At 37.9% G+C, this 16355-nt stretch overlaps 1 protein-coding gene across 1 annotated transcript in view; it reads right to left on the reverse strand.

Annotated features, from left to right (window-relative positions):
• Positions 1–349: 349 nt before the first annotated feature.
• Positions 350–16355, reverse strand: part of LOC126973756 (cytoplasmic dynein 2 heavy chain 1-like) — a 46294-nt gene continuing 30288 nt past the window's right edge. The window contains exons 2-8 of the mRNA XM_050821075.1: positions 15034–15279; positions 11651–12021; positions 9817–9958; positions 8133–8252; positions 6561–6752; positions 5057–5239; positions 350–358 (exon numbers count right to left, since the gene is read on the reverse strand). Of these exons, the coding sequence (XP_050677032.1) occupies positions 350–358; positions 5057–5239; positions 6561–6752; positions 8133–8252; positions 9817–9958; positions 11651–12021; positions 15034–15177 (1161 nt within the window). The 5' untranslated portion in view covers positions 15178–15279. The remainder of the gene's footprint in view (positions 359–5056; positions 5240–6560; positions 6753–8132; positions 8253–9816; positions 9959–11650; positions 12022–15033; positions 15280–16355) is intronic.

The raw sequence follows: 16355 nt of genomic DNA on the forward strand, positions 1-16355 counted from the left end.
GTGTATTAAGTTGTACTGTTTGTTTCCCGAATAAAATAAAATAAAAAATAAATAAATCATTTATACCTCTAGATGACTGTGGCAGCTGTGCAAACGTGGAAAAAAATTGAGGTTGACAGTTACCCTCTATTTTGAGCAATGCAAGCACATTAACACAAAACGACATACAAATCGCGATCGTAAGACGTATCTTGTCACACACACTAAAGTAATAAACCTGGCATGTTGTCATCGGTTGTCTAGCAGCAAGAGGCTCTATCTAGATGTATAAATGATCTAAGGAAAAAATATATCTAAGACGTAAAATATATTAATTGTACGTTTTCCTAAGGTGTGATGAGTGTAAAAATCAGTTGTTCTGAATATATGTTATTTTATTCGTTCATAGCAACTTACAGATTTAAGCAGGCGTCTGATGGTAGTTTTACCGGACCCAGGCGGACCAACCATCACTACGCCCATTCTTTGCTGTAGCTGTTCGTATAACTCCGTACATTTTTGGATCTGAAAATAATTTTTAAAAAAGAAATCAAATTCAAATATTTTTATTCAAAACAGGATATAATATCACTTATTGAAAGTCAAAAACTACGACCCATTCGAAAAAGTATGCCTCAGACCTGAGAAGAACGGGCGCGGTTTTATTTTTTTTAAATGTGGTTACAATGTAATATACTTGACGGCGCATTCGCCAACGTTGGACGTCAGGTTGACTTTTGGCTGTAAAAGTCAGCCAAGCGAAGCGTCATTGTCGAATCTTGACTTCAGTTTTTGTTCGAGACGGCGCCCGAGCACCACGCTTGTGACGAATCGCTTTGCATCCGAGTGATAGTTTAATCTAGTGTTAAAATTAAGTTGGTTTTCGTGTTGCTTAGACTGTACATTGTTCATTTAACTGTGTATTTCGATTATTAAACCCTGTGCTGATTAAACAACTGTGATTGTAATAAGGACTTGTGATTTTTCTGCTCACACCCACCTGCCTGCCTACCTACCCACATACATCGCACAAGATGAGTTCTGATGCAGGCCCTCCTGCCTCTTCATACTACAATAAAATATAGAAATAAGCGAAATGTAATAGAGGTACCTACACTCGCCACACGTAACTTTGAGGGGGATAGCTGCGTCTATAACAAAACGACCCAACTGGGCAGACGTCGTTGATAATAATTACTTACTGTAATTATTATAATATTAAGCGAGTAGTTAATTTAGTAAGCTGTTTATAATATTTAGTTTTATTTTATTTTGGGCTTTGCACCGAATTAAAATCTATCAATAGGTAGCACATACATACAGGATTTTATATAATATTAATGCTATTAAGTTTGCATAAGACTACTGTACTAAATGAAATCTTTATTAAGTTATTTCATACTTATTAGTTTTTGAAGCCAGTTTTATTAAACGTATTTTTTTTTATGAACTCTTAACAAAATTATATGTGATACAACAATTAGGTCAACAGTCTTAGACTAGGGTTAATATGGATGCGAGTTCTGACGAAAATTTGTTCTGACGAGTTCTGACGGATTCGTCAGAAGAAACAAACGCCTGGTATCCAATTACACTGGCAACGATGAACGCGTCAGAACATGCACGACGTCGTCAGAACCACTCGAGCGTTCAAACGAGTTTGATTTTTTCGCACGACCTGTGTCTGCGAATTTCGAGTGATTTGGTTTCCACCATGGATAACGATAAATTGATCAGTCTCATGTACGAGAACAGGTGTTTGTGGGATATGAGAGACAAAAATGATCACAACAGAGATATTTCTCGGCAAAAGTGGAAGAAAGTTGCTACAGAACTCAACACTCTACATTTGGAACTCTCCTTCGTCGTCTCTTCTAGAAAATAACTCGTTGACATGCTCTGTCTTTCCACCATTTAACAATAATAATTTAAATAATGGACTTTCAAGAAAATCAAATTCATCAAATTCGTCCATCTTCGATCATCATCGACGGCAGAAACGAACAGAATAACAGAAAACGCGCACAGTGTAAACGCCTTGTTCTGACGAGGATTTCGGAAGTACTCGTCAGAACTCGCATCAATCAAAGCCTTAGGTGCTAATGATACCTTTTATTACATTTATAGGCAGTTATAGCATTTACCTAAAAGGCAAGTCGTACAAAAGGTTAAAATTAAAGTTTTTATCCATAACACACGGTTAACTTTTTCTTTACTATTTTTTATTCAGTCATTGAAGGCATGGTGTTATCATCACCTGTTGATCATTAGCTATCAGTTGCAAGCCCTCGAATGTAGATTGGATGGACTGGTACAAGGATTTATCTTGAGATCCTTGCTCTGGTGTGTCGATGAACACCAGCGACAGTATACTCTCAAATCTGAAAATATGATTCGAAGCAATCAGAGTCAAGTAGTTTCATAGTTTTTAGATCATTGATATTTGCGTTTAGCTTAAGGACAAGCTTAAATACGGATGTGAAATATTTATTTACAAATTGATTTCAAACTGACATCGAAATGTGTCAACAATTCGAAGAATGATCAATAAATTTGAGAAAACTGGGTCGATTATGGATGGCAAGTCTCCTGTTCGTCGGCTTACCGGTCAGTCTCTCTAAAATATCGCGTGCTTTCACGACCGATAATTACGCGAAGTTTGCGAGCGGTTTCAGCGTAGCTTTCGCCATTTTTGTAATGGGTTTTCACAATGATGACGCGTTGTTCTTTTGTGTAACGCTCCATATTTAATAATCGGAACAAACATAGATGACAGCTGTCAAGTTTCAGAGCTGCCACTTGCATAGTAAAATAATGGCGCCAAATTTAAATCGGGCACTCTTATAGGGACCCCCGTTATAATGTTTCGTTAGCCGTAGGTTTTTCTTAAATAATAAAAAAAAATTGCCTGCATACAATGTACACATGTCAGAAGTGAAACCTGCATTGTGCATAAACCTCTAAACTGCATATGAAGTCCTGTTACACATGTTGCTAGAATGACATATGATTTCAACCGCTATGAAAGACATTACTATCGCCGCTACCATATTTATGTTATCCTGGTGTCTATGTAGTAATACGACGTGCGCATGACGTCAGAATATATTAAGGTATACACGCGCCATACATACGACAATCACTTCTTCAACTATGATCGCCTGGTACCAAAACACTGTATAATGCTTGCCTATAATATAATGCCTATCTCATTTTCTCCCACGTTAAATCTTATGAATTCATGTGTCTGTCTCTTTCTACTGTTTCACTTTTTCGTTTCATCGACTTTCAAATCACAGCGACGCTAAGAAGAAGTGAAGAAGTTTTCACTTCAATAAATAAACATACATTTTCATTTGATTAAGTGCCAAACGTGATGTAATAGTTATTTATGCAACTGTTGTGTAATAAGGGGTATTAAAACACGAATGTGGATTTATCTCACGAGGCGAAGCTGAGTGTGATAATAGTATCACATGAGTGTTTTAATACCTAATTATCAACAGTTGCATAAAAGACTTTATCTACACCCAGAATATGAATCCTCTAAAAGATTCTGGAACAGTTAGCTTACTGCTAGTAGTAACCTAATATCATTCGTTACTGATTATATACAAATAAAATAAGTATTAATGAAACAATTATTTATTTTAGTAGTAATTTACATTTTGTATAGTGCAATAATTAAAAATCACTCGAATATAATGTTCTTTTGCAGCGTTTAAAATGAATCGCTCATTTTTTGTAAACAAAACAATAAAAATATCGAAGAAAAATGGCGGGGATTCGAATAACCTACTTTTTTTTTACGGCGCGCGACGTTCTGGGAGTGTGCAGAGCGCGTAAACGAAAATGTTCTTGTTTTGAAATTCATACAGATACCACGCATCGAGCAATAAGAATGTGGCTGTATGTTGAAACTCTTTGCGCATGAAGGGATAAAAAAAACATAGGAGTGTTGTTATGAAATTCAGTACAACATTACGACACTCTTTTGGGTGATGTAATGGTTATTAGAACATTGGGTGTTTTAATGTTGGCAATAAGCTAACTGTTTCAGAATCTTTAATAGAGGATTTAAAGCATGGGTGTAGATAAAATTTATGAATGAAAGAAATAAAATAACAAGCAATTATAGCATGGCAAAATTACGAATGAATGTTATTGTTGTAGCAATTCATTTATTAAATAATATGATTGCAGAAATCAGTAGAAGATAGTGTTTTTTTATTTGGTTCACGGAAATGCAATGTAAAAAGATTTTAATTTAGACGTTTTTCATTTTGATGAAAAACGCAGAAATGTGTGCATTAATATCACAGCGTTTTTGAGAGGTGTAAAGATGTACATTGTTTCACCTCTCGGCATCTTGTTTCGTCAGCTTAGATAGGTTGTTAAGTCTCAGCACGTCACGGAGTATGGCCCGGTGCGCGGGTGCATCGTCTCCGCTCGACCGGCGCATGCGCAGGGCGGCCCCGCAGCTGCCCACTGCCGCCTTCAGCGCGCGGAGACCCCACTCGTAGTGGCGTTCATTACTCAGAAGTGTACTGTAGGCATGACAAATATTTTTTTTGTGGAAAAGGAGGTCAAACGAGCAACACCAGAGGAATCACAGGAGCGTTGCCGGTCTTTAAGGAACGTGTGCGCGCTTTTTTTTCTAGTACCCATGTCGTATCGTTCCGGAAACACCGCACAAGGACGCTCAATCCACAGCTTTGTAGTACCTGCAAGACGCACACATGCAGATGGTGGGGATGATATCCTAACTTGTGGCGTGTCGTGTGAAGGTTGAATTCGGCGGCAGGAATCAGGTGAAACAGCTCTTCGGGACACTCCCCGTGATAGATGCGGTAGAAGATACACAATGAATCGACGTCTCTACGCAACGCCAAGTGAACCAGCCGTTCACAGAGCACTGGGCTCCCGACAATCCGAGTTAATTAATTAAAAGTTAACAATTATTTTTAGTTATTCATTATTTTTAATAAACAAATGGCATACGATCATCTGATATCACCATAAAATCTTTTAAATACCTGGCCAAAGAAAACACGGTGGTAATTAGTTGCGCGAGTACGTGAGGTTCAGCGGCCTGGTGCGCGGCGAGCAGATGCTCGGCGAGCGGCGCGGGCGGCGGCTCGGCGAGCGCCACGGGCCGCAGCACGCGGGCCAGGGCGGCGGGCAGCGACCGCCGGCCACCGTAGCCGCGCCCCGCGGGGTTCAGGGTCACACACACGCCGCACCACTTGGACACCGTCACCTGGCCGCCGGGATAGTTTATTACATTTATACATACGACTTAGTTTCTAATAAAAATTGTAGTACAGTAAAAGCTCTTTATTCGCGGGGTATATGTTCCTTAAATATGCCGCGAATACAGAAACCGTGAATACGGAATGGTAATGGTTATGGGATTATAAGGGATACGTTCCTAGGTGACAAAATAAAACATAACTTAAAAAAAAAACAATTTAATTGAAGTTTACTACACTATACTTATCAATCATTATCTTCAGGCTTAGGTTGTCTAAGGATTAAATGAATGAAATGAAAAAATTTAGCCGCGAATATAGGATTTCGGTCACAATTTTTTAATCCGCGAATAGTGAAAACGCGAATGAAGGAAGCGCGAATAAGGAGCTTTTACTGTACTTAATAATTATCACATTCACCTCGAACAACAGAGGTGCAGACGTTCAAATATTTTATTTCTCTGAGTATTCACTAATAGAATAGTAACTTATTTCCAAAAGTACCATTTTCAAAGAGCTTACAAGACATTAAAACTTATTTCGTCGTTTCGAATTTTTTATTTCACCATTAGTTCTAGTCAAGAAGCGCTTTTTTGATCAGTTTTCAGCAGTCCGTACCTAAATATTTAAATACTATTTAAAAATTCTTAAATAAGACCCAACCGCCGCCGGGAGAAAACACATCTTTTAAATATTAAAGTTTGATATCTAGCAACCACGTAAATAGTTAATAAAAAACTGTTTTTTTTTTTAATTCAAATCTATTATGAAGATATCAAGAATAGCTAAGCCAAGGAAGTAAAAAATATAATATTTATAGTTAAAATATTATCTCATTATTTTATACAAGAATGTTATACGGAGAAATGTCTAGATTTACTGGTACAAAATAACAGCTAATCCGGTGGAAATCCCTTAAAGGTATTGTCAAACATAAATGCGATCCGAAGCGTACTGAAGGAATGAAGAATACGATCCGAAGCAGAGACGTCAAGCTACAAAGTATGCACAGCAAACTGTTTAAAACAAGTTTTGTAAATAATCACAACCGTCGCGCTTCGCTCTTGCATCGCGTCTCGCATTCGCTCTCTGTTTGACGACGGTCATACAAAGCCAACTAATACAACTATCTCGCTCACGCCTCGCATCTGGCATGATACGCCTTTCGGTTCGTCACGTATGCTTTCGCTTTTCTATGTGGCTTGATTCAAACCACACTAAACATAACAAAATGAAAACGGTTCGCGACGATTTCGGTTCGCTGTCTGTTTGACAATAGCTTAATTGTTATATGATCCTCATTTATATCAAAGTGAACAAGTATCATACCGACTTCCCGTTGAGCGTGGCCACAGCGTTGGCCCCGTCAGGCTCCTGCATGGCTCGCAGCAAGGATATGAAGTGGTGCGTGACGGCCGCCAGGGTCTCCGCACTCAGCCGGTTGAACTCGTCGAAGCAGCCCCACGCGCCGCTGAGCGCGAGCCCCGACAATAGCCGTCCCATGCACGACGCGTCCATTGCCTGCCATCCACGCTTTCAATTAACCCGGTAATAACGGGAGATCGAAAATGTGCCCGATCTTATTCATTTTCTCTAAAGTGTATAATTATGGTCAAAAAGGCCTTATAAAAAATATTGAAAACAATCCTACTCTCCCAGGAAAATGGGGGTGTGGTGTTCGTAAAAAAAATTACTGTTGCTACTATATGCCTATTGATGTGGATGACTTGTTAAAAGAATTTTAACAAATATAAGAATATTTATTATGTACTTGTATAATACAACATATTTTTAAAAACAAAAACACATAAAATTTCTTAATAATAGGTTTAGTCCACTGTGTGATAGGCCCTTGTTGTTATAACGAAATTCTTTACGCATTTTAATTGAACTGCGGGTATGTCTGCGAGTATTATCAGGCTTTTTATAGCTTTCCAATAAATCCACAGCAACGCACCGTCGAAAAGAAACTCGTCACGATTATTTTATATATTTGCCACGCATTTTGTAAGGTCATATGGTCATGTCCAACGCATGGTATATCAATGATGAATAGCACTTCTTGCCTCAAACAGATGTTCAAATAGAGGCCAATATTCTGATCTGAGCAATCAACGGGCGTACGGGCCTCTTGACAGTAAGCCACACAATTTCATACAGGATCAGAAACACCGCGAGAGGAACTTCATTCCTCTTTGATTACTCGACTTAGGGACCTTCAACATCCGAGCATATGCAACTTAAATGCCGGCAACGCATCTCTTGATTCCTGGTGTTGCTCATGGGCGTTTGCTTCCCCACTTTCCATCATTTGAGTCTGTTGCCTGAATGCCACCTCATATATAAAAAATACGGGTTGCACACGAGGAGTGTGAAAGTGACAGAAGTGAAAACTTGAACATTAACGTTGTGCATTTTTGAATATTTTTAACCGACTTCAAAAAAGGAGGAGGTTTTCAATTCATCGTTTTTTTTATGTGTGTTACCTCAAAACTTTCGACTGGGTGAACCGATTTTGATATTTCATTTTTTATTGGAAAGGATATATTTCAAAGGTAATTTGGTGAGTTTGGGTAGGTTCTGATTACGGAATCCATGACAAAGTAACGGAACTCTTCAATTCTTAGGAGCAAATTAAAGATACTCGGCCGAATCTTTTTATGCAATCCGGATATTTAAGTCATCTATCATAACATAGTTATGGTAAAGTAATTGTCGTAGTTTGTCTTCTTTTTCCATAAAAAAGTGGCCTTCGAGTTTTTGCAATATTTCATCATTTATAATTAATCAATACTGGTTAAGTTTTTCCAACGTCGCAAATAGATCTGTATTGAGTCATTTAATAACAACCATACTGGGTACATAGTAGAGTATATTACATAATAAGTAGGACAGTCTCACCTCATCACAGTTAAACACGAGCACCAGTCTTCCCACCAAACCACCGAGTGCTTTGACAGACTCAGTTTTCCCTGTTCCCGCGGGACCAAAGGGATTTCCCACAAATCCAAAATGTAGAGACTGCGGATATAATAAGATGACAAGTCAGTGAAAATATTCCATTTTAGGGTAGCCAAAGGGAGCCCTGTCACAAAGACAGCTGTCGCCGTCTTACTGTCAGCAGGTTGCATCTCAAAAACTGCAAAGTCAAAGTCAAATAAACTTTATTCAATTAGGCATACACTAAGCGCACATTTGAATCGTCACATTAAATATATTTTTGCCATATGTTCGGACAAAGTAGAGCTCGTAAAATGAAACTCAACGGACACTTTTAAATCAATAGAGTGTTACCCCATCCGTGGCCACAAAGCGCGTGGCGCACATGACCGTCTTAAGCCGCCGCGCGTTACCGACGCCAATTTCAACAGGCTCGTGTTACAATAAAATTTATTGCTTTTGAAGTGTTTCGGCTTGTTCATAAAAACGAACGTCAATGCTTTTGTTATTGAACAAGCTAGCGCTTTGTAAGATTACATAAACAATAGATACTGCGTAATTTAAACAAATTTCGTTTAAAAGTGTAAAAGTTGGCACCACGCGGGTTATAGAATTGCTGTAATATACAAAACAAATTAGTTTGTAAGGTGTTGCATCCAATATATGAGTCGTGTTTAAATAATGCCAAATATTTCATATAAAATAATAAAATGTATAAATATCAATTATCGTATATTGTATGCATCAACCTTTAGTGCTTGAATTCATTATTTGTGTAAGGATGCTTCGTGAACATAAAGGTCGTGATTATTGTCACATTTAGTAATAGCATCCAACAAATACAATGATTTGACTCTTTATTACTTTTTATGGTGTTAAAACGCATTTTAGCTTTGAACATGATTCATATATTCGACACAGCTTCTTACAAACTAATTTGTAGCGTAAGTATATGACAGCTATTTTAAAATACTCTTTTATTTAAAAGTGTGGCCGTTGAGTTTCTTGGTAAAACTATGTTCTTCTCACGAGCTCTACTCTTTCCGAACACATGGTAGATTCAGTGAATTACAAGAATTATTTATCATAACGATTCCAAACCGTTTAGTTTAAACCTATTTGAATTAAGCTTATTTGACTTTGACAAAAGTGTGCGATGGTACGTAACGCGTGCCGTTGGAGACCGACCCGTACTTGACCGGTTTTTATAAAAGCAGTATGTTTGTATTTCAGGACCACCAGTGGGAGGCTCCTTTGCATAGGATGCCGGCTAGATTATGGGTACCACAACGGCGCCTATTTCTGCCGTGAAGCAGTGTGTAAGAAAACTGGCCAAATGAGACTTAACATCTTATGTCTCAAGGAGACGAGCGCATTTGTAGTGGCGCTCACAATATTTGGGGTTTGTCAAGAATCCTGAGCGGCACTGAATTTTAATGGGCATTGCGCATTAATTACCATAAGCTGAACGTCCTGCTCGCTTCGTCCCTTATTTTCATAAAAAAAAATTTACTATATCCATTCGATACAAACAAGAACTTTTTCCAGTTCTAATGTTATTTTGGTCTACTTTTCGATATGTCATGTCTATCTCCTTTTACGTAACAATTAGAAATAATATAGGTATTTATAACAACAATTATACCTGCGTGAGAATGAGGAAGCACTCCTCAGCCAGCTCGGTCCTGACGAACTGTCCGGTGCCAACACCCAGATACTCGTAGGAGTACGGTATGGTCGCCAGGCCCATCTTAGCCACTACATCATCTTTTTGTGTCACGTAGAACCTGCCCAATATATGAATAACAATATTTATTCAGGAATCTCTAAAATAATAAGTAAGATGTCCAATAATTATATATTAACTAGCTGACCCAGCAAACGTTGTATTGCCATCATAGTTAACAACTATAGTTAATCTACCAACTATAGGTAGCTAAAATTAAGTTTGTTTTTTACCTCCTCAGAACGTTAGACAGATGCTAAGATTCTAATTAGTTATTCAATTTAAACTATTCATTCAATTTGATTACTGAACGACACATCAAAGGAAAAACAAAATTATTGTTTTTTTTAATTCCGAAAGTTTTCATATTTATTCACCTTTTAAACCTTCTCTGGACTTCCACAAATAATTCAAGACCAAAATTAGCCAAATCGGTCCAGCCTTTCTCGAGTTTTAGCGAGACTAACGAACAGCAATTCATTTTTATATATATAGATATGACATGATATCACCAAAACTCAAAAAATACTTTTCATCAAACCAATACGCGTGGATCCATGGATAGGTCTTCAAATAGGATATTGAGGTTTCTAATATATTTTTTTCTAAACTGAATAGTTTGCGCGAGAGACACAAGTTGTAAAATGTGCACACTCCCCCCCCCCCCTGTAACTTCTTAAATACGAGAATGATAAAACTAAAAAAAATATATGATGTGCATTATGCATCCATGCATACTTCCACCGAAAATAGTTTGAATGAGATCTGTAAGTAGTTTTTTATAATACGTCATAAATCGTATACCGCAATTTACCTTTCTTTCAATCAACACAAATATAAAGTTCCTACGAACTACAAGAACTTTTATATTATGTTACTTGCTGCTAGGGAACGGCTTTTGTTTCCATGCGATTGACAAATTTATAGAGACAGGTTGACTTGAGTACAAGAACCTGAAAGCTAACTTACCTTTATTAGCGTTGGCGACGCAATAGATTGAACCGTTGACTCTCACCACAGAGCCCCCGGTTCGATCCTCGCCCGCCACGTACCAATGTGTTTTCGGTTTTAGAATTCATATATACGTTTATTGGATTGCGTTTAGAGTATATAGGCTGTGTGATCACATAACACCAGATGACCCGCATGTTTGTTTGTTCACCTATTCCATGAGAAAAAATAGATATTACGTGTGGAAACTCTGAGTCAAAAGGCGGCACAGAGAGTACTTAAATGAAGCATATATCCTTAGATAATTTATACATCTAGATAGAGCCTCTTGCTGCTACACAGCTGATGGAGAGATTATTACTTATTTTATTAAGACGCCGAGATTATTACTTTAGTGTGCGTGATAAGCTACGTCTTACACTCGTGATTTGTATGTCACTTTGTGTCAGTGTTGGTGCATTGCTCAAAATACAGGTTAATTCTAAAGTCTATTTTTTTCGACATTTTCACAGCTGTCATAGTCTATCTAGACGTATAAATGATCATATGTTTTAAACTTGAGTTGTATCGTTTTAAACTTGAGTTATATGTTGATCTCGTAACCATACACTAAGGCTGGGTTGCAACAACTAACCTTAGCAATAATAAACATGTCAATTCTTTCGACTTTTTCACCGCTGTCACAGTCTATCTAGACGTATGACCTAACCTTTTTTCTTATAAAAGAGCTACAGACGATAAAACAACAGTCGATAGCTCCGCTGGTTTACTCTCAATCATGTTGTGAGTACATAGGACATACCTCAGTTGTTTTTGCCACATCCAGTCCGCCACAGACGAGACATTGTTCGCAATCAGACCATCCACGATATTCCTATAGCAGGCGCACTGCAGTATCAACGCCCGCTTCTTGCATATATCACTTTCGTCCTCCACCTCAACACCGCTATAAGTAGCGTTCTCCTTTTCGATCGTATCTTTCAAACTGCGCAGTGTTTTGTTCGCGATCGCGTTCTCAGCCTGCTCGGTGAATCTAATGTTCTGCGCTAGGCATATTATTTGCGTGGGCAGCGAAAACGGATCATTATCTTGCATGTTTGTCGAGCGTAAGCATTTTAGTGTAATACCTTTCAATGTGGAACGTATTTCACTCTCGAGGTTTTTCAACCAAACCTGTAAAATAAATAAGAAATTATTAGAAGAAGGAGTTTAAATTTACTTTCTTATCTCCAACCATACACCTGTATATAAGTGTATTCATTTACAGATACTCTGTCCGGGACAGCACACCTACACATTTCTGCCTCAAAATGGCGGTGCAGTTATAATCACATGAGACTGTTAAGCCTAAACACACGGCCGGATTAGGTACGGCCGCACCATCGGACGGTCCGGTGGGCGCCTCGTAACAATTGCTCCGGCATCGTACTCGATACGGTCCGGAAGGTGATTTATTTATTTTGGGAAACAAACAGTATTTAAAACAATTAGAAAAATACATATAAAATTGTACACACACCAATAAAGATTCCACAAATATACATATTATGTGAGCAGCAAAAAGAGCATAAACAAAATAAAAAACTTACAAAACTTTAGAAAAAAAAAACAAACGGTTTATTGCTAACTTAAATTAAATTATATATAGGTACAAGTATTCTCTAATATCTTTCTTAAACTGTTGGATCGAACAAGTATGTAAATCAATATTATTAAATTTTATATTATACTTATTACAAGCCCGATATATAAAAGTATGTTGAACATTTTAAGTACCTAACCTAGGTGGAACCTAAAACAATAAATTATTTCTAGTGCCAGCTTTACGACATCTGAAGTAAATATTACTTAGCAAAAATGGTGAGTCAATATGTGAGTCTCTATGTGATAATAATAATTTTGTGCGATCGAATATAGTACCAAATCCGATCATGTGTTTAGACTATAAGTCTCAGCAAAATGGATACAGGTCGAAGTGATTGGGAACTTCCAGTAGTACGCTATATGCTATATATGAGTGTTTTGTGAGCCGTTACGAATCAAAATATTTTGCCACCACATGTCCAGGTAGGTACTAATTGTATAAAGGACATTGTAATGTATATAATCTCTTTGTTATGCATGGCGTTGACTGCAAAGCTTATAGCCTAAACACATGGTCGGATTTGGTCCCGCCGAACCATCAGACGGGGATCGGTACTATACGGTACCATAGGTGTGCTCAAACGATCGATCGGGATCGACAGGTCGATCGCGAGTGCTTTTTGAGTCGATCAAGAGAAAAAAAATCCGGTATAATAAACTAAAATCGGTAATTACGTACCATCTTATGAAAAGTATGATCAGGACATGCAGTGTCACGTTTCAACATGAAGGCGTCACTATTTAGTTAAGCTTAGAACTTAAAACGCGTTTGTTTTGTAAGAACCAATAAACTCGCAATTTTGAATAATAATTATGAGTTCTTTCATTGACATTTAAGAGCAGACCTACACTTACCTTGACTAAAAATATGCATATTTTGCGCAAAACTAATATCTATGTCATCGTGACATTCTACCTAGACGACAATCCTTCATCACACATACTTGAAGCCTCTCAGAGCCGATCGATCGTAGTCTAACATGTTTGAGGTAGATCGCCAGCAGTTCAAGCTTGAGCACCCCTGCGGTACCATATTCGATTTATGTCATTGGCCATCACACAAAATTATTATTATTACCGTACGGACCGTACCGAGTACGACGGCGGACCGATTAGTGCGAGGCGCCCATCCACTCCCACCGGACCGTCCGTTACCGTGCCAAATCTGACTATGTGTTTAGGCTATTAACATGAAGTAAGTTTAATTTCGAGAGCCGAACGTTACAATGTAGATAACAGTAGAGAGAGAAAAAACATGAATTGAATTTTTTTTATGACAGTAAGGGATGAGACGAGCATGACGTTCAGCCGATGGTAATTGTTACGCTCTGCCCATTACAATCAAGTGCCGCTCAGGATTCTTGGAAAACCCAAAAATTCTGAGCGGCACTACAATTGCGCTCGTCACCTTCAGACCGCAACACAATAATGCTTAAACATTACTACTTCACGGCAGAAATAGACAGTGTTGTAGTACGCATAATGTAGCCGGCATCCTGTGCAAAGGAGCCTCCCACTGGATATGGATGGATTTAAAGAATACATCGTGTTGTTAAACATCTACGATCCTATATTGTACGTACGCCAATTGATAAAATACGTTAGTAAACGTAGCACATTCGAAAAAAGAAACAAAACTCAGAGTAGAGCGTATTATCTTAATTGGATATCTGTCGGACCTTGACCCTAGAGCATTGAGAACACGAATCTATTCATATTGTCTTCAAATCAAAATTAAGTATTATAATTGTACGCGAACTAAGAAATATATATTAATTGTACTTATCTATTGTTTGAGGAAAGGAATAAATCTACCACCGTGTTTAGATACATTACGTAAGTTACATGAAATAAATTTAAAATTTATGGTCGCACTGGTATGGTACTGGTATTTTTTTTTATATAAGAGGGGGCAAACGGGCAAAAGGCTCACGGTATGTGGAGTGGTGAGGCAATCGCCCATGGACATCCGCAACAACAGGTGTGTCAAGAAATGCGTTGCCGGCCTTTAAGGTATAGGATTATGCTTTTTTCTTGAAGGTCCCTACGTCGTATCTGTTCGGGAAGAACGCAGCCGGTTTTTATTACGATTATTAATACTCAAATAACACTCATGTATGCCAACGTTATATATTTTACCCTTAGATTAAGGATTGGTCTCCGCTGCGCTCCAACTAGATACCGCAGGCGTAGTCGCAAAGTGCGATGACTAATACTAAGCCCAAATGTATTGTATGTACGAAATGCCGTAGTCGAGCCAGTCTCGAACAACGTGTGTGCGTGTGTGCAACAATATAGGCTTTATTTATTATGATTATTTTATAGCAATAACATGTGTCAACAATGTCAGTATAATATTGTAAATATTTTATTGAGAAAAGCGCAAGAAAAGAATGCTGGTAAAGTGTCGCCGATGTTAGTCAGGTGGATCAAAAATAATTCTAAAGGAATCGATTTTGAGAAAATAAATGCCTTTTAAGACGTGTGTTTTGTCTCTTTTCAGCACAGTGTGTTGAGATTCTGGAACACGGTTCTACTTACCTCAACAGCACAGTCAGTATCGACAGATCGATCCAGCTGCAGCACCTCGTCGTGATGGGAGGTGAGCGCGGTGATACACGTGCCGCCAGGTCCCAGCCGGACGCCGGTGATGCCCGGGAACAGCTTCTTGAGGTGTGACTGCATCACGTTCTCCCTGCCTTCGGAGCCGGCACGCGCTTGGCCCAACAGCTCGAGAAGATCGTCGTCACTCAAGAAGTAAAATCTCGGGAATATTCTTCGCTTTTCCTATTCACAAAGTCAAAAAATATTTTATTGACATAAAATCAAAAGATTGCTCGTCAACGTTAATTACCAAAAATACAATTCAAATACATGTTACACAAAAGTTTAAACATATATATTTTAAAATAATGCACTCCAGTAAAACAATACAAGGCTGAACCGTAAGATCCAAAAGAAAAAAAACAACTATTACTGCTCAATTCCATCTTATAATATCGTTTACGTACTTCAATACTTTCATAAGCCCTCGACATAAGTCTGCTTTTAACAAAATACACAAATAGATATAAAAGTGTAGTTACCCTAAAAACTAAGACTGAATTGCATCAACTAACCTTAGCAATAACAAACATGTTACAGTACCGGTTAAGAAAAAAATGTGTTGCACCACTTAATTTTTAGATGACATCATAACTTTAACTGTTAACCGTAACCGTCCAATCTTGCCGGTTGAAGCTATTGTTAATGTTAAATAGCGACATGTCAAAATTTTCAAATAAATATTCGATATTGACATGATATTGCACTTTTTAACTTTAACATTAACTATGCCAAGGAATACGATGGTGCAACACATTCCGCAGTCTATGTTAAAGTCAGCGTTACTGTAAACTTTTAATTTGGGTTGAACCTTAACTATAACGGCTAATAATATGATGCAACCCAGCTTTAAGTGTATTATAAAAAAATAAAACAAATTTTAACGCTATTTACAAGTACATAGAGGTCTTTAAATTTTTCTCTGTCTGTATATTCGGGATAAGCTCTTAAACAGCTGGACCGATTTGGGCAGGACTTTTAATTGCAGATAAATGATAATCATGCGTGTGTACCCTTGTCGCTAATATGGTTAATTAGCATAATCTTTGATTCCGTATTTATAGTCATTTGATAGCTGAAAAAATACTGAGCTTAAGCCCGCTCAATGCAAAAGTCAAGTTCGCGATAAAGTCTGAGTAAAGTCTGAGTACTCTCTATAGATCTCATATGGATAAGGACTATATTTCACCGGGACTCCTCGGTAGCGCTACCAATCGCGTGGTTTCCGTAAGCTACCAAACTAGACACCATACAGACAC

This window comes from Leptidea sinapis, chromosome 30 (assembly GCF_905404315.1).
Source record: "Leptidea sinapis chromosome 30, ilLepSina1.1, whole genome shotgun sequence".
In the NCBI taxonomy this organism is placed as follows: Eukaryota; Metazoa; Arthropoda; class Insecta; order Lepidoptera; family Pieridae; genus Leptidea; species Leptidea sinapis.